The sequence below is a fragment of the Mytilus galloprovincialis genome, chromosome 3, assembly GCF_965363235.1.
Source record: "Mytilus galloprovincialis chromosome 3, xbMytGall1.hap1.1, whole genome shotgun sequence".
Classification (NCBI taxonomy): Eukaryota; Metazoa; Mollusca; class Bivalvia; order Mytilida; family Mytilidae; genus Mytilus; species Mytilus galloprovincialis.
In genome coordinates, this window is record NC_134840.1 from 15,321,505 (window position 1) to 15,349,345 (window position 27,841).

A 27,841-nucleotide genomic window follows, 5' to 3' on the forward strand; every position below is an offset into this window, starting at 1 on the left:
TATGTAAAAATATTTATAAAATATTTCTTTTTCATATCAAACATGTGCTTCACTCAAATATCACTAACAAACATTTGGATAACATTTCTATCATACATCTTACAAATATCTATTACAACATATTATCTTAAAACGTTTATGAAACAGTCTTTAACTAATATTTTCTAAATAAAATCGAAAAAATATATATTTGATATGTGTATTTCCTCCATCCACATATAAACTTCAATTGTTCTCGAATATTATTTCGTATTCTATACGTGTTCTATCCGTACTTAGTGCCGAAACTACAATTTCCGATAATCAAGGGACATAAACCTGTAGATCAAAATCTCAAATTTCCAAAATTCCAACAATCGAAATATTTAATAGAAGAACCATTGATACGTCGTTATATCATACAAGTAAAACAGGTGATTTTAATTTCTATATTATTAATTTAATTTACCAATAGATATCAACGAAGCTGTTTAAAAATGCTTAACTGAAAAAAATCTACTTTCGTTTTCGATTTTGGACTTTTTTCGAGTTTTGATGCAATTCAAAGTTATGTTTGACGATTCTTGTCAATTCATCCTGCATACCTAACCTTAAAATTAAATACATTTGCAACTAGTTTTCAAGAAGAAATACAAAAGAAGGTAATTTTTTAACACTGAATTAATATCGCACAATTGCCAAATTTCATGATAAAAATTTATGGGAAATGCTAAAAAATGCGCTTATAACTTTATGAAATAACTATTGGAATCTAGAAAATTTAGTGAAAGGGCTGTTCATACATTAACTGGAACTTTGAGTATCAAAAAAAATATATACTTTCACTTTGGTATAATTTTTTTCAAAGTTTTCTGGTATATTTTTGGCTAATGCCCTGGTAGTAGTTTTTGGCGAAGTTGAAGCCAAATCAACTTTAAACTTAGTATACAAGTTCCCTATTATATGATCTTTCTAATTTTAATGTCAAATTAGAGTTTTAATTCAAATTTTACGGTCCACTGAACATCGAAAATCATAGTGTGAGTGGGGCATCCATGTAAGTAAAGTGGTTTACAAAAATTATATGGACACATTCTTGTTTTATCATATTTATATAAATTTTGTTTACAAAGTTGCTTTACATACTAAAGTTCAAGAAAAGTACAAAACATTTTTTTTTTAAAATAAGTGTTTTCTTGTTGAAAGAAACATAATCTCAAAGCTGAATTGTGACTATTGTCCTGTGACTTTTCATCTGTGACTTTTTGTCTGCAACTTTTTGTCCTGTGACTTTCTGTCCTACCTTCGACTATGCCTTGACAAAAACAGAGAAAGACCAAAAGACAGTATACAAAACAACATCAAACTGCAATTTAGAAAAAAACTATGTTTGAAATTGGTATAATTTTGTATTGTTATAGGACAAAGCCTACGGAATAAGCACAGTAATAAATGAAAATGATGGCTTTGACAATTATTCATTTTTATGCAGTTAATCTGCATTATGCGAGCACCCTAGATTTGTGGTCTACCCAAAAAATGCTGAAATACTTGCCATTGTTATTATCTAGCTGGCTACTATGTTATATATAACTAATTGAACACTTTTTTAATACTTTTTATTCTAGAATATAAAAAATATTACCATAAAAGCGTTGAATGATCGTCGATTTTTCCAAAAGTTATGAAGTTGCACATAGGAAGTAGTGCTCATTAGGAATTCTTATGTAGTTTATTATCGCCTGTGCTTTTGGCTAAGATGTCAAAAAACAATTGTACTAAATATTTCGTCGCCGAAAATCTTTTAAGACAAGTTGTTAAGATTTCCCAAAAGGCAAAAGTCGTAGGAATATTGTTTGTCGTCAATACGTAGTACAACTACGTCAGTAGTCTATTATTTATAAGTTCAACTGTTCATGCTGTTGGCGGCAATTTCAAATTAGAAGACGAAATTCGTATCTTTTCAATTTGGAGGCAGGGGTTCAAATTAGCTGTGGTCCGAGGTCCGCGACCTTCCACTTTCGAATTGGTTACTAGCCACGCCCGACAGGCCTTCCACTCTGAGACAACTATATCACAGTTATAGTAGTCTCATGCAGTTCCACTTGAAAGAAAATAAAAAATAGCTTTGCAAACCTTTTCGCCAAAGTCACCAAATCAACGATCTCAAAACTTATTTTAATCATTATTATTCATGACAGCGATGTCAATTTTGTTCAATCGCTAGCTACATGTATATACAGAAAATCGCCGAAAAAAAATGTGTTAATACGAGTAAAATCGTATCTGACTGACAAAAACAACATTGGAAAACAATGACAATGGCTGCCGTGAAAAGACAATTACAATTTCGGATCCGATTCTGGAAGCGGATAAGGGTAATTCAGGGTTTTTGGCGAATCCAGGCAGGTGACAAAATACAACAATGCATGGTAAATGAATATAAACACTAGAATTGAAAACCAAAAGATATATGTAAAAGAAAGAAATATAGTCACTATATCTAACATATATATGTTCCTGGTTAAAGTAGCTGGAAGATTCTTACTTTATTTTCACAAATAACTACCTGAATGTAGGCAAATCATATGATATATAGGTGGCGTCCTTTGGGCCACTCTACCCCCTCCTGTTTGATATTACTTTGAAACGGATGACCTCTCAACCATATACATTCATGTTTGGGACTATATATATAACTAATCAAATGAAATATAAGGGGAGTCCATGGGGTGACCCACCCCCTCCTGTTTGGGAACTTACGAAACGGTCGAGATCCCCACCCCTAAACAATATATATTCATGTATGGGTCAATATAACTAATTAAATGAAATATAGGGGGAGTCCCCCTACCCCCTCCTGTTTGAGAACTTGGAAACCGATGAGATCCCCACCCCTAAACCATATATATTCATGTATGGGACAATATAACAAATCAAATGAAATATAGGGGAAGTCCCTGGGGTCATCCTATCCCTTCCTGTTTGAGAACTTGAAAACCCTCGAGATCCCCACCCCTAAACCATATATATTCATGTATGGGACAATATAACAAATCATTTACATTTACTATGAGCAGGTCAGTCAGACCTCACCTTTGATCCTTGTAGTAGTGAACATTTGTCTGATTTGTGTCGCATAACTATTGTACTATAGAACACATACTCAGTTTTCTTTACAGGGAAACCAGTCCATTCATACTATTACATGTTCGTACTAAGTCAACACGTACTACTAACAGTCAACTAAAACCAACGTTAACTACCAACTAGAACAACTACAATCATTGTGAACTTGTACCACTGCAGACTCACCATAAAAAATATACATTTATATATTCATTGCTATTGAAACCTTGATAACATATAAATTATTTGCCTTAATAATTAATTCATTAGATAAACATAAATGTACAATATATGAATGTTTAATGCCACATCAGAGGCGGATTTAGAGGGTTTTTCAGTGGCCCCCCCTTTCCATTTTTGAGAAAATATTTGGTTGATTATATAGGGAATCACTGAAGCATGACTGGAGCAGGTCCCCTGTTTGACAGGCAATTGGCCCCCGCTTATGAAAATTTCTGGATCCGCCACTGCACATAATTGCGTTTGCCTGGTTTTTGGTTAACTGCCTTCAACGCTTACAGCGCTTTGATTTTTATGTATGATTACATGGTGGTGTTGAGTTCTGATTCTTCAATAAAAAGCTGCACTGACCTTGATGAACAAAAATTCTGCACTGACAAATCTACAGGACTTGCAGTGGTTATTTATTTCAATTTTGTGACATTTGAAATATGTTTAAAAGATGTGTCTAAAAAGGGATTGTACATTTTGTAAATAGAATAGACAATTTGGTACAAATTCATGTTGTCAATTCAACAGATAATTAAAAGTAACAAGAAAATTTGTCCTAAGTACACGGATGCCCCATCTGCACTATCATTTTCTATGTTTAGTGGACCGTGAAAATGGGGTAAAATCTCTAATTTGGCATTAGAATTAGAAAGATCATATCATAAGGAACATGTGTACTAAGTTTCAAGTAGATTGGACTTCAACTTTATCAAAAACTACCTTGACCAAAAACTTTAACCTAAAGTGGGACAGACAAATGAACAAACGGTACGACGGACGAACAGACAGACAGACGCACAGACCAGAAAACATAGTGTCCATAATTGGGGCATAAAAAAAATTACAGTACAAAGACTCAAAACTTCTCTGTATTGCGCTCAGTGGAAATTCAAATGAATCTTTAATATAAAAAGACATATTAAGTTAACCATGTTAACTCTTTAGATTCTTCCGTAAACTGCACTAATGTCATTTGTTTTTCCCCAATTTATAAACAGTAAATAACATTTCACATAATTAATTAGCCAATAAAATCTTTTCTATTAGAAGGCCTAAAATGTTTGTGTTTCCTTGTTGCAGTAAGTTAGAAATTGGAGGTCCAGGAGTTGAAATATCATGAGTTATATCCTTGTTAGCTGAACAAAATATGACTTATTGTTTATATACATGTAAAAATGAAAGAACCAATGTAGACCATTACATTTCATTTACAATGACTACAGTAGTTTCTATTTACATAAACTGCTATGTGTGTATTTAGATAAAAAAAAATATCCATGCTGAAAGTCAGAAATCTTAAGACAAAAGGCTGTTGAGGTATAAAGAATTCTTTAGAAAGAAAGCTTTTCATACTTATATTATTAAACATGTTAAATTTTAAAAATCAGGTTATTGTTTTAGTTATTCGAATTGTATCTTCCTGTAAGACATTGACATTTTTAAGAGTCTCCAAAGGTGTAAATAAAGTTAGTCTAACTCATAATGACTAGACTATCAATTACAATAAGTGTTTAATATTGTAGAACTTGATAGTGTAAAACACTGTCAATATCAATAATGGCAGAGAACGCTGGAACTAGTGGTACAGCACAAGGAGAGGAGCAAGAAAAAATGCTACCGCCTAAAGATAAAGATAAAGGAAAAGAGTCATCAGGAGGAAAGTACATGAAGAAGACCACTCTGACCATTCTCCTTGGGATTCTCAATGTCTTCTTACTGGCCATCTTGATTTTCATCATTGCCTTTTTTGTGAAGGATAAATCCCAGAGAGTGATTATCAACCCATCCAAGACATTTTGTCTGCCTTGTGATGAGGTATCCATCCACCCTGATGATGACCCAATCAATTTCAGACAATTTTCTAAGAGAGAAGAAAATGGAAAGGAGATTTGTTGTGCAGATGAGGGTCAAAACTTGGATAAACTGATGGAATTGGTAAGCAATAATGTAATTCAATCTGAATACATGTCTTAAGTAAAAGTCCATATAATTTTCAAGCCTCCAGAGTTAAATGAAAAATCTTTCAACAGGTGTAATTAATGTATGAAATGTATGCAGATATCACAAGATCATTGAATGTAACCACTTTCATTATGTCCTTTTTGAAAACCCTATCCTAAAAACCATTTGGAAAAGAAAATGATTTGTTGTTGTCAGTGAAGGGGGTATGATGAAAGTAATTTTTTGATCCTGAAATAATTAAATTTTGGGTGTAACACGTCTTCTGATTGGCTGACAGTGTTATGTCTATCAGCTCATAGACATAATTTGGCATGTGACGTCAATGTTTTTTTCATGATTTACACCGGTTTAAAACAGAATTTAGAATTAAATTATAAGGAATGACTGCAATATTTTTTCTGTCTATTCGAAATAACATAAAAAATGTGTTGCACACTTTAATATAACCTGCTGTCGGTTATTTGGTTTACGGTCATTCCTTAATTGTTAAAAAAAATTACTTTTCTTCAATCATATTATTTTAGTCACTTTAAAAGTTCAAATGACGCTTGTGATAGGAATATTTTCATATTTGACTAAACAAACATTATTCAAACAATAAAATTAAATATGGGAAACAGCCTTTACAAAATAACAATTGACTTACACAAACTATTTGTTTAAAATTTCTGCTTAATTGAAGCTGCTGTTCTTGTCTGATTAAAGTGTCTCCTCTGATCAAGTTATTAACTTTGTTTTTACAGTTTGTTAATTGTTAGCATAAGATTTGAAGACCATAGGTAAATATTTAAGACAAAAGTCAGCGATATTATCTTGTTATCTTACAGAATAATGCAATAACAAACTAAAGAATATCCACTTCTAAAAAATAATAATATATAGTTTTATTTTTATTTTACAGTATGTTGAAAGGAAGCATGCTATGAAAGCATCAGGTATGTATCTTTGCAAAAGCATAAAACTGAAGTTGAAAAATTCTTAGTCCAGTTCTATATTGTTGACAAGACAAGTTATTACATGTATTTATAAATGTTATCAAAAATAAGTGTAAACAGTATTTTACTTTAAATACTGAAAGGAAATATACATCATTGGTGGATCCAGGGGGGTTCCAGGGGTTGTAACCCCCCTTTTTTTTGGCCAATCAATGCATTTGAATGGGAGCATATTGTTGGAACTCCCCCTTTTTAAAATGGGTGGATCCGCCCCTGTACATGTTGGATATATTCAAGAAAACAAAGTTTAATAGATGGAGCTTATACATGTGTATGGAATGTTGCAGCAAGATCATCAACATTATGACTATCAACAGCCAATATTGAAAGAGTTATAAACGGTTGGCTACTGGTTTTGTCTCTGTTCATTTTTACATTAATAAGTTATGCAAGTCTTAGATTTTACAATTCATACATAATAAATATTATATGTTTACCAATATTGCAACAATGATTAATAATGTGAGTGTTTTACAGCAATGAACACACAGGAACTTCAGGCAGCTTGTAACAGTAAGGTGGATGACTTTGAACCAAGAGTTATAGGGAGGGTAGCTGGTATAGCAAATACAAGTCCAGGTAAGTTAGGAAAATATAGTAAGCGGTGAATAGGTACTGTCCTATGATCTTATAACAACACAAAAAAAAGTGCACACATATGACAAATGCTTGAATACAGTCTATGCTAGATGATTCGAGTTTCCTGATAGATCAATTTAAATCCTTTGTAATGGTAGCTAAAATTAATCACACTCTTGTCACTGTGTTGCCAGGGAATATACACTATCTTTTTATTTATGTTCCCCAATCCAACATTTGTATGCCCCTGCTTTATATAATAGTTTAACGTCATAGTTTATTTGATGGGACCTTTAAATTTCTTCCAAGAGAAATCTATCACTCATTGATTAATTTTCCTGACCAAAAAATTATCTTCTTTTTTATTGTAATACTTCTATAAACTCACATAAACTGTATGCAATATTGTATTAATTCAATATATCATTAATATATTTTCAAGCTGTTCAATATAAAATCTGGTTTAATAATAAAAAGTTTATTTTAGACACATTTTTTAGTATTTTCCAATGAATTTGCATGTTTTTGTTGTTGTTCATTTATAGACTTATGTTTATGAAGACCTTAATTTAAAAATAATAATATTCAAATTTTTATTCATCAAACACACAAGAATATTGAATATTTGATCAGAAATCAACTTTTAATTTTTGAATCAGTATTAATATTGAACACATTAGAAACGAGTTATTGGTATTGAATAAATACAACACCACATGCAGTTTTGTGAGTCCTTACTTAGTATTGGTATAAGTATTTTTTCATCATTGACAGTTTAATTTTTTGTGCAGGTAAATTAATCAATGAGTGATAGATTTCTCTTGGAAGAAATTTAAAGGTCCCAGTGAATAAACTACTCAGAGAACAATACCTGTTGTATTTGTTCAATGGGACAATAGAACTTACAAAAGTTTAAATCGACAGGTAACTTGCAGGAGAATCTATGGAAAACTAGCATAGGGTTCGCAATAGTTATTACCACAAGCCACTGATCAGGTTTGAATGTTGGTGGCTTCATTATAACTATTAGAGTTATACCCCTTTACAAATAGAAAAATTGCTGAATTTTTCGTTTTTTATTCCCTTACTTTAGTTTGCCTCAACCAAATTATATGAAACTTGTATACTATACAATGCTTATTACCACATAATACAGATCAAGTTCAAAATTGGGTGGCTTCACTTTTACTGTTCATGAGTTATGCCCCTGTATTTAACCATAAAAATTGCTGATTTTTTCTTTTCTGTTCTCTTACTTTGCCTCAACCATATGTTGTGATACATGTACACAATGCTAGTTACCACTTAATAATTACATTAGATGTATGCTTCATTATAATACATAATTTTGATTGGCTAACATTAATCTCAAGTCATTCTGAAATTAACAATCATTTCGAAATGAATTGTAACATTCTTGATGACACACGTTTTCACAATAAAGTGCACAGGTAAATAAAAGAAAAAACTTGATTATAATTCTGTTTTAGTGATCATAGCGAAAAAATGTAATTATAAGTATTGAATGCTTCTTGACTGTGTGTACATTTTAAGAATGAAGTGCTTACCCTAGATATTGAGCTGATATATGGTGCACAGATAATTAGCAGATTAGATTTGTATGCTTTGATAGACATATCGGTACTTTTAACTTTTGCCCTTTGACTTAAATTATTAGAGTTATGTTTTTAGTTAAGAAATGTTATAAAAGAAATTATTACACTTTAAAATTTATCTGCAAATTTATCAATCACTTGATATGAAAATAAAAGAAATGTGGTAATTATCCATCAAAGTTCAAATGACAAAGATGAAAGTAATTATAGGCAACTATACGGTGTTGAACAATGAAAATGACATAGTTCTGCAAATCTGGTGCTTTTTATAGGGACATTAAATTAACCATATTCTTTTTGTGTTTCATAGATGGTGTTAACCATAAAGTTAACTGGAAGATGAATGGAAATGAAAAAGGTCTCCACTTTAAAGATAACGTCACCTATAGTAATGGTCAGTTTGTCATTGGCAAACCAGGATATTATTATGTCTACTCCCAGGTCACACTGGACTTCAGTGCTGCCAAACAAGATCAGACCAAAAGTCTTTGCCACTACCTGTACAAAACTCCTCTAACAGGACAACCAGACAAATTGTTGGAAAACAGCCGCACTCGTTGTAAATTCCAGGGTTCAAGCACACAATCAACAAGTTATATTGGAGCAGTCTTTAATTTCAACGCAAAGGACAGATTAATGGTGAAAGTCAGTGATCCAGCTATTCTTGACAAAGCAGAGTCGAAGAGTTATTTTGGACTTCATATCATTTAGCTTCTATTTATTTTCAAGTGGGGGTATTCATTAAAGATATTTTGGATTGACAATCAAAGTTTTTTAATGCCTTTAGAATTTTCTTTGTTTGGGGAAAATTAAGGATTTTTTTTCATTATTTTTTTTTTTCCTAATTGAAAAATTTAGATAAAATATTTAAACATATTGTAAGTTGAGACAGTTGTGACAAGTGAATTACTTTGAACAAAAGAATTAGAAATGATTGTTTTTGTAACTTGACTAATAAGCAGTGCCATATTTAGATTTTGAGTTTGTGTTGATTAGATTTTTTTGTTTGTGTTTTCCTTTTTAAAGTGCTTGACTTACATTAGTGTTGGTTGTTACTCATTCCATATAACATGTTTTATGGTCACATGGTATATTTCCTGTTTAAATAACCTGTTTAAAATTTTCTCCTCCTTTATTTGATGCCTGAAAACATGAAATATTATAACAAAAATAATGCTTATTGAAATATTCCGGGCCTGCAACTTCAAATACCTTATTAAAATATAATTTGTCTTATTAAGAGCTGAGTTCAACTTCTGCAAATAAAGAGGAACACTTGAATTCACTGAAAAAATGTGTAACTCCAAGCAAGATCTCTTATTATATTTTACTATATTTAAACAGGAAATACACATACACATTTGTGACATTGTATATTTTTAATAGCCTACTAATTTGTTTTGCTTTGATTGTTAATGTACTAGCATACAATAAATAGCTTTATGTAACTTTTTACACTGAATTATTATCATATTTACTTATTGTACTCATTGTAATAGCTCAAGATATATGCTGAGCAAATAAGAAATTATGATTATTTTAAGTTTAATACACCATAGTGCTAGCAAATTTCCTTTCGATACAAACACCATTTGTCGTATGCAAAAATATGCAATCAAACTCAAAATGTTTTTCCTTAAATGTTTTAACACAATTGTATTAAAACTTATATATTTAACTAAATTGAGATGTTTTATACAATATTCATATTCATACAAAATATTTGTGTGGTCTTATAATGTTTTTGTATCAATGCTCAGTATAAGACTGTATCATGAAGTTGTGAAAATATGACAGAAATATGCGAAGCAAAAGACTGTGTGCTCGCATCATCCATTTGCTCAGCAGGTCATTAAACACTGATAACTTGTACAAAAATTCTGTACAAATTATAATTTGTACAACATTACAACTTGTACACAACATAAATTATAATTTGTACAGGGTTTTTGTACAAGTTATAAGTGTTTTGACACCTACCTTCTTGCAACAGGTGATACAGGTTTATCTTATAAAATGTACTAGTGTTATGTTTTAAATTCAAAAAAATATACTTCAACTTAATATTTAGTGCAATTCTCCTTGTCTTTAAACTGGAAATGAGGATACCTGAATGGTTTAAATTCTAATTTTATTTTTTTCCTTATACAATATTCATATTCATACAAAATATTTGTGTGGTCTTATAATGTTTTTGTATCAATGCTCAGTATAAGACTGTATCATGAAGTTGTGAAAATATGACAGAAATATGCGAAGCAAAAGACTGTGTGCTCGCATCATCCATTTGTTCAGCAGGTCATTAAACACTGATAACTTGTACAAAAATTCTGTACAAATTATAATTTGTACAACATTACAACTTGTACACAACATATACATTGGTAAGAGCGTATTTATAACCCAAGATTTGCTATATGATTTATTTTTAACTAATTTCTACAGTATTGGTGAAGGACATGATGCACAAGTTGTGATTTGTTGATTTTATAGTTTTATAGAGAAATAATCACCAAGAAAAGTTTTGATTGCTATTATATATTTTAAACTACAAATGTATGTAGTTCATTTTTTCTTTAGTGTTGGTTAGCAAAGCATTCCTAACTTCTAAGGGCAGTTTATACTACAATTTACCTTTAAAAAAAATCAAATGAATTAAAGTGAACAAAATTACATGCAAAGACATGGGGATTATTATTAAGTTTAGTTTTGATATATCTTGAGATCAATAATCCATTCCTGCCTTAAATTAAATTTAATATTCAGTTTCTTAGAAAATAAATAGAAACACCCAATTTCTCCTGAAACGTAATTTAATTACATAATCATTACAAGGATATTGATTCATAGTTGTTAAGTTATAATACATGTAATTCATAAATCATTGTAAAAATGCAATAAACTTTTGTAGCATTATACCAATTTTAAAAAGCATTTTAAATGCTCAGCTTGAAAGCTTTTGTACTAATGTATTTTAATCTTGTAATTTAATCTGTGTGTTGTCCTGTTTTGTATATATGTCTTTAGTTTTTATAAATAAAAAAGCCAAAAAAAAATTCTTTTCTTTTTAGCTCACTTTAAGAAAAAGGAAGATATGGTATAATAGCCAAAGAGACAACTAACCACAAGAAAGCAATTTACATGGAGGTCATATTTTTTTCTAATTAGCTCACAAACAAATTAAAAATTCTCTGTTAAATATTATGGGATCTGATTTACTTTAGAATTTGTATTTCCATGATATTCAAAAAACACACTGGAATGTCTGATCTTCTTTACAATGTACTAACCATTGCTATTTTGTTGATAGTCCTAAATATAAAGCTTTACTACAACTATCACATAAGAAAAATGAGGCCAAGGTCATATGAACTAAAGGAGAAATGCATGTATACCTTACAATCCTTCAATTCACTAAATATAGTTGACCTATTGCTTGTTATTTCTATGAAACAGACTTGACCAAGAAAAACTAAACATTGATTAATGAACCATGAAAAATAGGTCAAGGTCAGATGAACAATGCCTGGCAGAATTGTACAGCTTACAATCCTTTCATTAAACAAATAATGTTGACATATTGCTTATAGTTTTAAGAAAAACAGACCAAAACTCAAAAACTTGACACTGAGCAATGAACTGTTAAAATGAGGTCAAGGTCAAATAAATCCTGTGAAACTGACATTTACATCATAAAAATTTTCATACACAAAATATAGTAGACCTATTGCATATAGTATTAGAAAACTAAAAGCTTAACTTTGACAACTGAACCATCAATGAGGTCAAGGTCAGATGAATCATGCCAGGAAGACTTGTACAGCTTACAATGCTTCCACAGAACAAATATAGTTGACCTATTGCTTGTAGTAATGAGACATGGACTTTATGACCACCAAAACTTAACCTTGTTCACTGATCCATGAAATGAAGTCGAGGTTAAGTGAAAACTGTCTGACAGGCATGAGGATATACCAAACATAGTTATCCTTTTACTCATATAAGAGAAAAATTAACATTAAAACAATGCTTACTTTTTTTTCAAGTAGTCAATGAACCATGAAATGAGGTCAAGGACATTGGCTATGTGACAGACAGAAACTCGATAATATAAAGCATCTATATACAAAGTATGAACCATCCAAGTCTTCCACCTTCTAAAATATTGAGCTTTTAAGAAGTTAGAAAACGCTGCAGGATCACTATCCCTTTGCCGAGATTTCTGCGATAAAAGTTGCAAGCTCAACAAGTACACTCTTTCATCTAATATTGTTTACTGAAAAATATAAAATCATGTTTGTCAATCCAGTTCTGTGAAATATTTGTGGCTCTTTTCTCAGGAAATACAAATTAGTCTTTTGAAATTTGGAAACAAGCTTGATGTGAGCATGCAATGCCATGTGACACATTTACATATTCATTGCATTACAACCTTCTGTTCACTGAATAGAATATGTGTTCTTATATACACTTACACACAATTGCTAAGTTTGGCATTTTCAGTGCTTTTATAAAGATAAGAGCTTTTGAAATATGTGAGCATGCTTTACCTTGATATGCATTGTTAGACAAGGTTTTTAAATGAGGAATAACACATTAAGTATGCATTTTTAGATAATAGTTATAGTGTTTTATAATTGTATTGGTCTGTTGTCTTCTTTGCTATTTTTGCCAGTCTATCAGAAGATAATTCCTTTTATCAACATTAATGGTTAAAACCTGCTGCATTTGTTTGCACCTATCCTAAGTCAGGAACCTGATGTTCAGTAGTTGTTGTTGTTGATGGGGTATATAAGTGTTTCTCTTTTTTGTCTTTTATATAGAATAGACCGTTAGTTGAATGGTTTTACACACCTTTATAGCTTGCTGTTCGGTGTGAGCCTAGGCTCTGTATTGAAGACTGTACTTTGACCTATAATGCTCTTACAAATTTTGACTTGGATGGAGAGTTGTCTCATTGGCACTCATACCACATCTATTTATATCTAATAACTGACCTTTAATACACTTTTCTTTTGAGATGATTTGCCTACCTTCTTCGTTTCAAAGAGTTACCAAGAAGGAGTGTAGTGAAAAAATAACTATACAGATAGGTTTCTTATTAGGTATTAGCAAAGATGTGTTTTTCTCGGACCATGAAGAATAATGCCTTCAAAGAGATCAGAAAGAAGGTTCAGTTAATAAAACATCTGTCTGTTAACCAAATACTTATAAAAGAAGATGTGGTATGATTGCCAATGAGACAAATCTCCACAAGAGACCAAATGACACAGAAATTAACAACTATAGGTGACAGTATGTCCTTCAACAATGAGCAAAGCCCATTTGCATTGTCAGCTATCAAAGGCCCTTAAATGACAGATGTAAAAAAAAATTCAAACCAGAAAACTAACGGCCTTATTTATGTACAAAAAATGAATGAAAAAACAAATATATAACACATCAACAACTTGTACATTCTTACAATGGCCATGAAGAAATGTCATCCCATTTTCTCAGGAACTACATCAAAATCAAGCCTTTGTGGGCATATTTTATTGATATGTAATTTTGGATGGGATTTTTTGGGGGGATTTTCAGGTGCTACAGGTGTTGCTTTTCTGTACCTTAAAACTATACAGTATTGATGGACCAGGATCAAGCTTTCAATTTTTTTTTTAAACAGATGTCTTCCAACAGATACAACTAATTATTAACTGTTGAATAAAAAGTATCAGAGTTCTCTGATTATAACTTCTATAAATGCTATACTAGAGTTTTTAATTTGAACTGCAGTTAAAAGTTAAAAGTTATATTACAAACACTATGCCATAAGTCAAAGCAAACAAACATTATCAATTAACCCTTATTTAAAACTTTTAGAAAATTCAAGGGCATAACTCTTGAAAGGTTACCATGAATACCTAACTTGATACACATTACAGTGTTTGTAGAAATGTCAGATGGTTCCATCAAGAAACAATACACCTTATCGCTATTTGTCCACCATTACTGGACATCACAAAGGTTCACATAAAATGTTGAAGTCATAATACAAAATATCTGACGCCACAATGGAAAAGGGATTGTTGTATGAAGTCAATAGTTCAAGCGGGACAGATTCTCGGGTCAGCCGGGAATAGCGATAAGGTGTATTCCTACCATTTTTATTATTATTCTGGCACATTAACTCAGGCCATTTTCAAAATAAAAATAATATACAAATTTCATATCGGCTTGTATTGGCTATAATTGCTAACATCCACTTCATTTGTACTCTGGTGGAAAGTTGTCTCATTGGAAATCATACCACATCTTCTTATATAATATTGTACTAAGAATTTGTAAACAGTGAAATCAAGTATCAAAGAAAATATAATATTTTCTCCACCAGTTACAATTGATGCCCATGAAAAATAGAATTGAGTGTGTAAAGACAGTCATACAGAGTTAAAATTGACACAAACTGTTGATACAAATCACCAATAAGCATGTTGATACTGCATAACTGGATATTTTTGCAGAACAGAATTTTTGAGCTTTGGGTACCTAAAGTGTGCATTTTTCTTGCAATACTCATTTTTGTAATTTTTTACAAACATTACCAAAATAACAAAATGTACAAGCTTTTATTGGAATGCCACAATGGCCCATTACAAAGAATAAAGATAGTACAATCAATCAACCAGAAATTAAAGCTTAATGTCAGACTATAAATAAAATAAGATAATAAAAGACTTCATTTTACTACATAAAATGTCAAAACAGTTTTAAAATTTCAATATAGTGAAAAGTCTGTGATCACTTCAATAAATCTTAAGAAAATCACTTGATTTATATAATTAGAAATTCAAAGTAAGTTCTGCCATTCTGGACATAATAATGTACAGGTTTCAGTTTTTGTAATCTGCTGTTGACCATGAATTAATGTGAACATTTGATAACCACAAAAATGTCCAGTTATACCGTATTTATTGACCTAATGCTATTTGATTAATTTTAACAATATAAAAACACTGAGCAATGACATGTTATACAGCATATGCTACTTCCACACAATATAAAGAATGAAGTATGCCATAAAATATTTAATGATATCATACCACATTCACACAGATTACTGATAAACAAATGATTTAATTATGTTTTCAAATGATTGTTTATGAATATATAATAATTCGTCATCCTTTATGAACTAGTCACTTCCTGTTTAATTTGTTCTGGTTTTTCAGGACAAGATTGTCTAAATAATTGAACACTAAGTTTGTATAACTCTTGGTCAATTGGATGAGCTGGATAGGAATGAATATGGTCCATAGTCTGAAAAGTAAAAATCAATTATTAAAGATTATTAAACCAAAGAAAATTATCAACAATCTGAAAAAGTATAACTTAATCATTTTATAAGAAATAAAGGATATCAAATGTTGGAAAAAGAAAATGTTATCCATTAGAACGAACATTTGTGTAAAAGAACTTAACAGCCAGATTTCTTAGTAGAATGATAATTTTAATTATTTACAAACATATAATACAAATCTAAACAAGTTACCTTGTCAACTTTACACAGCTGACGTCTTATTTCAAGGTCTCGTCTTGCACATAAAGCTCGTCTAAATGGTCCTATATTGCGTAGTAAGTTCTTCCTTTGTTGGTTTTTACTTGTAATTGAGGAATGGAATACAGCAATATCACTTTTAAATCTAAATTTATTGTCTGGTTTCACATCTTCTGTCTTTTCTTCAGTTGTAGTAACATCTGAAAGAGACCAATTAATGTCAATGATTGTAGTATTTTAAACCTAGTTAATAATTTTAGGGTACCAGTATATATATGTCTAATATATATCTTCAAATGCAATGTTGTGTAAAAAAGTAAACCCCAAACTCATTATATATACAGATGAAAACTTCTGTCCACAGTTGGTTTAATAAAAGTTTGTGAAGGGTTACATGGAACCCTGTGTCTCTTGCTTACAGCTGTAAAAGTAAATTTCCATGTTGGCTTTAAAAATAGACAAAATATTTCTTCTCGAACCATTGAGTCTATCTACAACTGCCCTAGAACGAAGTTGACCTAAATCTTTTTGTCTGTCTATGACTTCCCTAGTACAAAGTGAACATATTTAATTTTTAATAATAGAAGAGCATAATCAAGTTTCTGTTTATAAATAAATAAAATGTGTTTGAAATTCTGAAATAAATCTTGATTTGCTTACCTGTGCTATCTTCCTGTTTAATGCATTCATTTTGTATTTTATTAAAGAGTTCTTCTCCAGCATACTGTTTGGACACACCTATCTGGGCAAAAACATTACTAGCTTTGAACCTGTTGAGAGCAGAACCTGTGACAGGAGGTTTAGGCCTCACATCTTGTTGTAAGCTTGCCCAGTCAATATCTAGGGCATCTATACCTGAAAAATATCATTACATGTATATCATAAATTGTTTCTGTGAATACTTGTTTTTGAACGGTGTACAACATTGTTAGTTTGTAAACAAAATATCTTAAAGGAAAAGATGAAGTATAAACTTCTAGCAAGAATTCTGTATAGTGTCATCCATTTTAAATTCTATATTTGTACTTGGTAAACCTGTATTATTATGGTAATTTTGAAGATATGTATAAATAAAAGGAAAAGGATATTTGGAGTACATGTATAAATCAATGATAAATCAACCTGACACCTAACACAAAAATAATATCAACAGGCTATAAACATGTCAAAAACAATAAGTAAGTCTCTTTACAATAAGTCAATCTCTTAGACTAATTGTAAATAAACAGAAACCACCAAAGATTTGCTATTAACACAGCCACAGCAGAGGTTTTAGATTTGGTATCAGTACATCAATGTGTTTAGAGTTTTAAAAAATTGGTACATTAAAGAATGTACAATCAGATATTCATATCAATGGATGATTTATATGCTACAATTGGTATATACTACTTTGCATTAAATGACCATGTTCAGGTTAATGATACTAAATTTAGGTTTCTACAGATAGGTTTGTGTTTGTATAGGCTACAGTGATAATCAAATAGTTAACAGGATGACTATGTAAATGTACAAGCTCAGTGGTTTAATCTGCAGATTTATGTATGTAAGGTTTTATGTCACTTTTTATACATTTAAACAATTTTATAACACTCATTTATATTAGCTGAAGGAACTGATTGTATATGTTTTGAAACCACTGATTCTTTGGAAGTAATTGACAAAACTATCACATACAGTTGATTCACTTAGATTGCTATACCCCGAGTATTCACATGATTGTAAAGTAAAATTGGATGACCCAAACCCCAACATCAAATTCACTGAGTCTTGACTCTAACTTACTATGCTTCTTATCATGATCTGCCTCAAACTCTTCATCACTGGAAATTGAGCTTAAAGATAAGTCATCTTCTGATTCTGAAATGACAAAACAAAGCAATTGATGTTAATTTTGTGGAAAGCCTTTAAAATGAAGGTACTACTATAGGTAAAACAGAAACATAACATTATCAATGATCAATTATATTAAGTTTATTAGAGACTGACCTAATCATGTAAACTTAACATTAACAATGATCAATTGTATTAAGTTTATTAGAGACTGACCTAATCATGTAAACTTAAAGGGAAAATTCGCGATTTTTTACTTATGGTTTAAATATGTTCATTATGACATAATAAATATATTCACAAAGTTTTATCGCTATGTGTGCAGTAATAAAGGAGAAATTCAATAATTAATGAAAAAATATTAACAACTTCCTGTAGGTCGTGACGTTTTCTCCTGGTTTTTGCATGCCGGGATTTAAAATACAATCATTAAAAGTCTTGGTTTTTAATCATATTTTAACGTAATCGTAAGCGCGCCGATGACTTGTGCTTTATCTAATAACCAGCCGATAATAAGAAGATAAAACGCACAGACGTGCAATTGTACACATTCATGAGATAGTTTTATTAGACAACACAAAAAGTTATAAATTTATTGTTAATTAATGCATTTTCGGACTGATAAGGTGAACAAATTAAAGTACAATAATCTGTAAAGACAATATGTTGGTGTACTCTTATTGACCTTTTACTGTCTCTGCTATGACTAGGTTAATTTATACGATGTGTGTATTCACGGTTCTGTGGCAATACTCGTAGATGGCTTAATTGTTGAAAGGTAAATTGTTATTTGCACTTCGGTATTTAACCACGCCTCTAGGGCACACCTTGCCAGGTGTGACTGTCTATTCGGATCAGTGGATTATAAAACAAGGGAGCATTTAATACACACATTTAAAATACATATTCAAGTTGGTGACAAACGAAAATAGATCGCCGTGGATTTATTTAATTATATTTGGTGATATTATTTATTTGAATTCAAATAAATTAATTTACTAAGAAATAAAAAAAATCTGTTAAAGACGGGAAACTTAATTCATGTTTCAGAATGAAATGATATACACGTCTTGTTCTTAATTTATGTCTCATAAAAAAGGGGAACTTAGAAATTAGAAATAGCTTTACCAAAAGCATTTTGATTGTCTTTATTAGGCAAAAAAGTTTACATGAACACTCACATTTAGACTTTTGGAACCCATGTATTAATTAATATCTGAAACTATCTGAAGATAACTCTACCGAAGCGGAATATAATATGTACGAATAAAGAAAAAATACTTTTTTTTTTTATCTTTCTTTTTTTTTTTTAAATCTTTGCACATTTATGATTAATCATTGTTATCTATTGTTCATTTAATTACTTAATTAGTACCTAAAATGTGTCTAACGCTTGACATTAAATCTCGGTGTGGTAGGAAACGATTATTACATATAGATTATATTATTTGGATGAGGATTTGAGCTAGCCTATAAAAACACATTAATTAGTTAACATACATTCGAGACCAAAGGATATTAACTTTGATAATTCAATTTACTTTTACTCACATATTTTTCTCTTATGATTTGTGCGTGCTTGTTTCTATAGGACAGTGTATATATGGTCCAAAAACTAATCATAAAATCATAACTAAAAATGTCTTGTTCGGAGAATGATAGTACTAACAGTGGTTCCAGTCCGTCAAGAGAGGCAGATTTTGATTTGAAACTTTAATACTCAATAGTTTTCCTAGAAAATATTCACATCCCTTGGGGAATATTAGTGTACGTCCAGTTGCATATATATTACAAGAATGTCGGAACAATTGTGATGATGACGAGTTTCTTCCTTTATTCGAGAACAATCTAATTGAAATATAAATCTGTGATTTTACTATGTTCATAACTTCGATAAACTAAAGCAAGTTATATATCGACCTATATTTAAATCAAATTGGTTCTCTTCTTCTCTTCTTCTTCTTTTTGGTATACAATAGTCCATCGAATTCGTTGATTACATACTGTTGGCATACATGGATTAGTCTATTTACAAAACCTTTACCCCAATTTACACAAAATGTATGTTTCTTTCTTATGTTCAATGTATACATGTATATATTTTAAATTGCGCTATAGTTCCGTAACTTTCTATCCAGGCGTATAAACGAATCGTCAAGTGCATACATTTTTTAAATCAATATTTCTGGTATGTTCAAATTTGACCTTTACTATTGACAACGAGCATATATTACATTATCCCAAATTAACCCTTGGAAAAAATATGTAAATAGATTTTTATTTCTTCAAATATTTTTTTTGGGGTATTATTTATATTTTTATAAATAATATTCTTTACACTAGAAATGTTATTTATAAACAAGCGTATGAGTTAAGTAATGACTAGTATATTATATCACTTTCGGACACGCAAGACAGAGATGTATATTATACACCTGATAGTTCAAAATGGAAAGTTATAAGTTATCGGCCGTGTACACTGATCAATACCTACAGAAGTGAAACGATGCATGAACTTGCAAGCCCGACAGGAAATCGCTTGAATACCTGGACGTGTCACCTCACACCCCTCACAATACCTTTGGGAGTAATAACTTTAGTCATGCTGGTGATCAGATGAGGGAAGATCCGAATTTATTTGAATAAAGTTTATTACTTTAAAGAATTATCATATGAACGAATTAGATTTTCGAAAACAATTTTCACGGAACACTTATTTAAGATTTGAACTTTTACTTTTTAACTAATTCCAATATTAACAGTTCAGAAATAACAGATTATGGTTATTTAAAAAAAATAAGAACATTTTCCGTATCAAGTTAGTTAGTCAGATAAAACAACCGTACGATTGACAAGATATCGACACGCAATTACGACTACATCGGTTACTGTAGTTTTGGTCCTTTGTGGTTTATAGACATATCGTGATTTTTAATCGTAGAAGATGACAAAATGGCGGTACGCAGAGAATTGATACTCAAAATTTAAAATCGATGGTGTTCTCTTATCTAGCGGAATAAAACTTTAATATCTATAAATTTGAGAATTTTTATACAGAATGGACATAATATCAATTTTTGATTTTTTTGCGAAGTTTCCCTTTAACATTATCAATGATCAATTATATTAAGTTTATTAAAGACTGACCTAATCATGTAAACTTAACATTATCAATGATCAATTGTATTAAGTTTATTAGAGACTGACCTAATCATGTAAACTTAACATTAACAATGATCAATTGTATTAAGTTTATTAGAGACTGACCTAATCATGTAAACTTAACATTAACAATGATCAATTGTATTAAGTTTATTAGAGACTGACCTAATCATGTAAACTTAACATTAACAATGATCAATTGTATTAAGTTTATTAGAGACTGACCTAATCATGTAAACTTAACATTATCAATGATCAATTGTATTAAGTTTATTAGAGACTGACCTAATCATGTAAACTTAATGATGACCAAAGTAAAATCACTCATTATTTATTCCTGACTTCCCTGAAAATTTACATTTTTCTAATTATCTTCAATCACTTTCAAATTGTCTGTATTTGTAGAGGAGCTTTATTTGATGACTAAGAAACCATACTTTCCATCCAAGGAAGGAACTCTTCATATAAGTAAGCCAGACATAGAAGCAATTTTTTAGGAGAATGTGAATGCTTAAATCAAAAAGCTGCAACTCAATATATGTTCCTTAAATATTATATCAAATGATGTCCAGAAAATCCTAGATTTACTATTAAGCCCTTTTGTTAAGAGGACATGTTTTATAAGGTACATATCCAATGCTATTACCATCTTTATTATTAACATCCCCAAAGGTTGTGCCTTACCTGCACCAGATTCTTCTTTAACCTCAGGTTTTATTTCTTCTGATTTTACATCTATCTTACTGCTGCTTGGTTCTTCTCTACCTTGGCCTCTGGTGTCAGATTCAGATCTAGGCCTACAAATGACATTTACATTTAATATGGCTATCAAATTTTAGTCCACAATTTATCTTTAAATTCAGAACACTAACTGTTGCCACTGACATATTGCTACAGAAATAAAATGTACTGATGTTGATATAACAACATACTAAATATCATTGACTTACCATAAGTACATCAATCAAAATTATAATTTCTTCTTTTTATTATTCTTATTATTGTTAATCAATCTTTCCAAATAAACACAATGAATACATTGAATTCATTTCACTATAAAATGTTCTGTTGGAAAATTACAAATAGAAGTAGTAATTTTTTTTTAATTTTTTTCAGCATCCAAGGAAGTTGGCAGTCAATAGAAGTGCAAAACAGGTTTAGGATGTTGATATGTGATATATACAAATCTAAATAATTTACAACTCATTTTTTGTTGTTGTTTTTTTATGGGATGAACATGTTTAAAAAAAAACATCAGTACTTTGAATAAAACAAAGCAAGAACAAGAAAGCTTAGGAATAATTCTTACTCAAATTAACTGATTTGCTACAAAGGTTTATAAGATTTCTTAAATTAATTAACTATATTAGCAAATCAACAGACATGCTATTCAATAATAGCTGGTGCACTGTTTCAGTATGTGTGCAATCAATCTGTTTCTGAGATCTAGGTTGACAATGGAGGGAGGATTTCATTACATAAAATAGTTACCATCTTTTGTAAATTTTGCTGAAAAAAGGAAAAATTTTAGTCTGGAAAATAGGTGAAAATTCCATAATGACAGGTACAGCTTCATTATAGGTGCATCTTTCTCTGAAGTTTTTTTAAGGTTCTGCATTGGAAATTGATGAATTGATTACATATAATATGATACCTCTTTCCCTGCCATACAGCCAAACATCAGACTATAAACTAGCTTTCCTCAACCAGTTCCATCTTTATATTGATAATTACATTTATAATTAAATTCTATTTAAGTATTTAAAGCTGCACCACAATTAACTTAAATCTTTATATTTGCATATTGATAATATATATTCATATATTTAGTTCTCATAACTAAGAGTTGACCAGTGAGCTCAACATTTATTATTGAAGAAGGCAATCTATTGTTAACAAAATTACATTATAAAATACCTGGTTTGTTCTCTCTCTCTATCCCTGTCTCTTCCTCTGTCACGGTCTCTGCCTCTTTCACTATCTCCTCTACTTCTTCTCTCCCTCTCTCCACTTCTCTGTGGACTTCTTGACCTTGACCTTCTGTCTCTGTATCTGCTGCTATCTGACCTTCTGACTTTGCTGTCATGATGACTGTGTCTGCTACCATAACTACTGCGGCTCCTACTCCTTCTACGTCTACCTCCCTCACGTAAAACATGTTCAGGAATAGCAGATCCAGTCTATAATTTACACAATTATAATATTATATCAAAGTTCTTTTATTCAAGATATGGTAAACTAGAGAAATTTAGACATTCTACATTTTCTAATAAATTGTGGCATATTGGTAGCTAAAATAGAATTATTTGAATACATATAGTTTATGAATACCTTGTTTTCATTGAAACCTTTTTAAAAATAAATGATCAATTTGGCTGAAACCTCTGATGTTTTACATTACAAATCATTTACTGCTCTAATTTAGTTGAAACATTGACAATTTGTAACATTGAACAATATTTTTTTTCAAAAGTTATAACCTATTGATGTCTATCAACTATAAATTAAAGCATCAATGAGGGGGGATAGGAGGGGTCTTGATCCCGAAATCCCGGACTTGAAAAAACGAAATCCCGAGGTCCCGAATTTAAATAAAGCAAATCCCGACATCCCGAAATCCGAAAAAAAGGATTCCCGGATCCCGAAAGGGTCAATCCCGAAATCCCGAGCTTAAAAACACCCGATCCCGGAGTCCCGATAAAGGTCCTATCCCCCCTCATCAATGGCCACCAGTTGAAAGTTAATGAATTAAAACTAAAAAGTTAACAAACCTGCTGGGGTTCCCCCTGTTTAAGGATAACATCTGCAGAATCATCTGAAAAACTACTATATCTTCCCCCTTCTTCATCAACACTTCCTCTCAACTTTCTTACTGTAAAACAATTATATACACAATAAGATATATGACAAAATAATACTGTTAAATTATTGTAACAATGCGTGGGTACAATTCTTTAAATGTTGTTGGTGCAGAAAACAGAGTTCATGCAACAGGCATAAAACTGACAGAATGCAAGCTTTTGTTAGTCATACATAGTGTTTCGTCCTCCTTCATTTTTAAAATTGTAATAATATTATGCTTGGAATCTTGAAAATCCGAAAATTTTAATAAAATATAAATATGTTGTATAAGTCCATCATACACAGTCATTGTCCTTTTTGTAAACCATTGGCAAGCAAACTCGGCTTAGGTTAAAAAATAGGATTCTGATGAAGAATATTATAGATAACAAGAATGTGTCCCCAGTACACGGATGCCCCATCCGCACTATCATTTTCTATGTACAGTGGACCGTGAAAATGGGGTTAAATCTCTAATTTGGAATTAAAGTTAGAAAGATCATATCATACAGAACATATGTACTAAGTTTCAAGTTGATTAGACTTCAACTTCATCAAAAACTACCTCGACCAAAAACTTTAACCTGAAGCGGGACAGACGGACGAACGAACGGACGGACGAACGAACAGACGGACGAACGGACGGACGAACGGACGCACAGACCAGAAAACATAATGCCCATAAATGGGGCATAATATAGATAACAAGAATGTGTCCCCAGTACACGGATGCCCCATCCGCACTATCATTTTCTATGTTCAGTGGACCGTGAAAATGGGGTTAAATCTCTAATTTGGAATTAAAATTAGAAAGATCATATCATACAGAACATATGTACTAAGTTTCAAGTTGATTAGACTTCAACTTCATCAAAAACTACCTCGACCAAAAACTTTAACCTGAAGCGGGACAGACGGACGGACGAACGAACGGACGGACGAACGGACGGATGGACGAACGGACGGACGAACGGACGCACAGACCAGAAAACATAATGCCCATAAATGGGGCATAAAAAGAGAAACCAGTGTCTTATAACCAACTGCCTAATGTTGCAACAAAACAACCATTACTACCCTTTTAGTCAGTAAGAAAAAAAAGTCACAAAATAGGACAGGGTTAACATGCTGTTTGAAACTTATTGTATAATCTTTATTCCACAACTTCATAAATAGTGACTGAAAAATAAAAAAGAAGCTTCTGTTGTAAAAAGAAAAAATAGAAAATTCACAAACAGGCTCCTGACTGTTATATAATACAAATAAATGCTGAATCCTGAATGTGTCCATAGGATACAGATGGACACAGATGATGCCCCTGCTTGCAAATAATGTTATAAAGGGGCATAACTCAAGAACAGCAAAAATGATGCAGCCCAAATTCAAACTTGATCTGTGTTTTATGGTTATTGTGTATAAGTTTTATTACAATTGGTTACAGCAAAGTAAGTAAAAGAACCTTAACTAATTTTGAAATGTACGTATGTATGTACACATGGACAAAGATAAAACTTGATGCCCCTCTATCAAGCCAGAATAGGTCCACCATTATCTGATACAGACATATATACCTGGCCACGTCCACTTGTATTTTGTCCATCTGATGAGTTAAGCCTTTTTCAACTGATTTTTATAGTTCGTTCTAATGTTGTACTGTTATACCACTGTTCCAGGTTAGGGGGAGGGTTGGGATCCCACTAACATGTTTAACCAACCCACACTATGTACGTATGTGCCTGTCCCATGTATGGGCTTTGCTCATTGTTGAAGGCCTTACAGTGATTTATAGTTGTTAATTTCTGTGTCATTTTGGTCTCTTGTGGAGAGTTGTCTCATTGGCAATCATACCACATCTTCTCTTTTTATATATATACAGATTGAGAATATTAGATAATTACTACAAATTCCAGAGAAATCTATGTATTCCTTGGTATTAATACTTACCCCTATCTCTCTCCTCAGTCCTCCTCCTCTTGTATTCCTCCTCTCCTGCAGGGGATCGGGATCTTTTCTTTTTCTTCTGTTCTTTTATCTCTTCTACTGGAACAGGTGGGACAGGCTAAAAAAGAGTGCTAAAATACTTTAAAACTTGAAATACACATTCAGCTTGAGTAATGATGATTAAACTAAATGTGAAAAAGAATAGTCTCATCAGAAAGTTGATGATTAAGATTTTTTTTCTAATTCAAAACTGAAAATAATTCATAACTGAAAATAATTCATAACTGAAAATTTAAAACAAAAACAATATGAAACCTACAAGAACTTAAATAAAATCTCTGAAGCAGGTATTTACACCAATATACAGAAGTCATCAACTTGATAACCACGTATTAAAAAATAAAGCAAAGTCTGCTACGCCTCATGGTGTACTGGGGTACTTCAGGGTGTTAAAATATCCATATCTACGGATATGAACGTAGGTAACGAATTTATCCCCAGTCTTAGTCCGAATCGTGCAAGTTTTATGGAAATTTGGGTACAAAGTGTAACGTGAAAACAACGTTTTTTTCATTATCTATAAAAGTTTTATTGAAATTTGGAAATTTTACATATTTTTTACGGGGTGTAGGGTACTACCTTTGGTAGAACCCTACAGGTAGTCAAATATAAGACGTTTTTAATAAGGAGACAGAAAAACTGGATTGAGTCAAATTTGGCGCTCAATGTTGTGAGAGTTACGTCATAGATGGTGTGCGTCAACGTGGGCCATCTGCATAGCTAGGTCAGTAGTCCCATTCCTTGAAAATGTGGCAGTCAAATGATGCATTTAATGAAATGAGTGTAAATGATCGGCATAATATGACAAAATTGTTAATAAATTAAATATTTAATTACAAACATCATGGATAATCTACAGCATTCAATATTTCACAAGGAGCAATCATGGAACTAAGGAAAACTTGTGTGAAGTTTCCCGGGATAATGGTTAGCAACTTTCAGGGATATGGGTTAGCAACACTCAGGGGCTATGGGTTTTGTAACAACGTGCATTAGCCAATCAATATCCTAGAAATATACTAAGCCGGGGATAATTTTTTTTGTGCACAATGAAACATAATTTTCATAGGTCTTGGTATTTATATTTACCTAAAGTTAATTGAACATTTGATCTGTTGAAGATTGTAGTTGTTGGCAATGTATTTTGTCCAACAATCATTACAAAATGAGGATATTTTGTGTTAACTTTCCATGAATGTGCATCGGGTATCATGAATACGTGAAAAGTTAAAAGAAAACAGTTACCTATGCTAAATATTGGAATTAGCTCACACAGGCCTTTTAATTTATGACAAGAGATCTACCAAACAAAACACTCAATGTCATTATTGAATGGCCTTGTTGATCAACAATTTGACATTAAGTAATACATACACTAGTTTCCTTCTGTTTCCTTTCTGGTCTCCTTTCAGAACCATGTGACTTTTCACTCATAGTATCTTTGTCTAATTCCACACTCCTAGATTTTGACTTTTCACTTTTGACCTCTGGTTCTTCTTTGACCTTGACCCTTTCAATAGTACCTACACTATGTCTACTCTTAACTGATACAGCAGGAGAAGAATCTCTGGCTCGTTTAGACGTTGGCGAAGGAGATAATGATTTACTCCTATCTTCACTTAAGATTCTTTTCCTAAAATTAAAATAAAATAAATTACACATAGTTCTTACAACATAATTTATTTCCACTAAAATATAATAAAATAAATGTCTGCCATAAATGGCAAATATGATACCAATTTTTGAATTCTAAAAATTTGACAAAAAGAGAAAAAGTCAAAAGAATATTATTAACATTCAATTAAAATCATAAGAAAAATTATAGTTGTAATCTCAAAAGCTAGTTTATTATTTTCATCAGAAGGAGAGGTTGATAATATAAATTATGTACTCATTTTCCTGCCCATCCAACATCACAATACAAAAAGCTGGTTATTAATTTTGTTGAACTGTCCAAAAAAGCTATTTTCCTTAAT

General features: G+C 31.2%; 2 protein-coding genes across 4 annotated transcripts in view; one reads left to right on the forward strand and one right to left on the reverse strand.

Moving 5' to 3' along the window:
* Nucleotides 1–280: 280 nt before the first annotated feature.
* LOC143067250 (tumor necrosis factor ligand superfamily member 10-like) lies at nt 281–10,188 on the forward strand. The gene is made up of 5 exons (XM_076240357.1): nt 281–413; nt 4,863–5,274; nt 6,203–6,236; nt 6,774–6,875; nt 8,802–10,188. The coding sequence occupies exons 2-5, from the start codon at nt 4,897–4,899 to the stop codon at nt 9,200–9,202; spliced, it is 915 nt and encodes a 304-aa protein (XP_076096472.1). The 5' UTR covers nt 281–413; nt 4,863–4,896; the 3' UTR covers nt 9,203–10,188.
* Nucleotides 10,189–15,543: 5,355 nt separating this feature from the next.
* The window catches only part of LOC143067257 (uncharacterized), a 37,522-nt gene continuing 25,224 nt past the window's right edge, over nt 15,544–27,841 (reverse strand). For 2 of the 3 annotated variants that reach the window (XM_076240367.1, XM_076240366.1), the window contains 10 exons: nt 27,240–27,498; nt 25,809–25,923; nt 23,795–23,895; nt 22,941–23,203; nt 22,515–22,532; nt 21,708–21,820; nt 17,814–17,888; nt 16,689–16,883; nt 16,023–16,228; nt 15,544–15,790 (listed from right to left, as the gene is read on the reverse strand). In XM_076240367.1, the coding sequence (XP_076096482.1) occupies nt 15,659–15,790; nt 16,023–16,228; nt 16,689–16,883; nt 17,814–17,888; nt 21,708–21,820; nt 22,515–22,532; nt 22,941–23,203; nt 23,795–23,895; nt 25,809–25,923; nt 27,240–27,498 (1,477 nt within the window). In that variant the 3' untranslated portion in view covers nt 15,544–15,658. The remainder of the gene's footprint in view (nt 15,791–16,022; nt 16,229–16,688; nt 16,884–17,813; nt 17,889–21,707; nt 21,821–22,514; nt 22,533–22,940; nt 23,204–23,794; nt 23,896–25,808; nt 25,924–27,239; nt 27,499–27,841) is intronic. The other variant, XM_076240368.1, reaches the window with a different exon arrangement.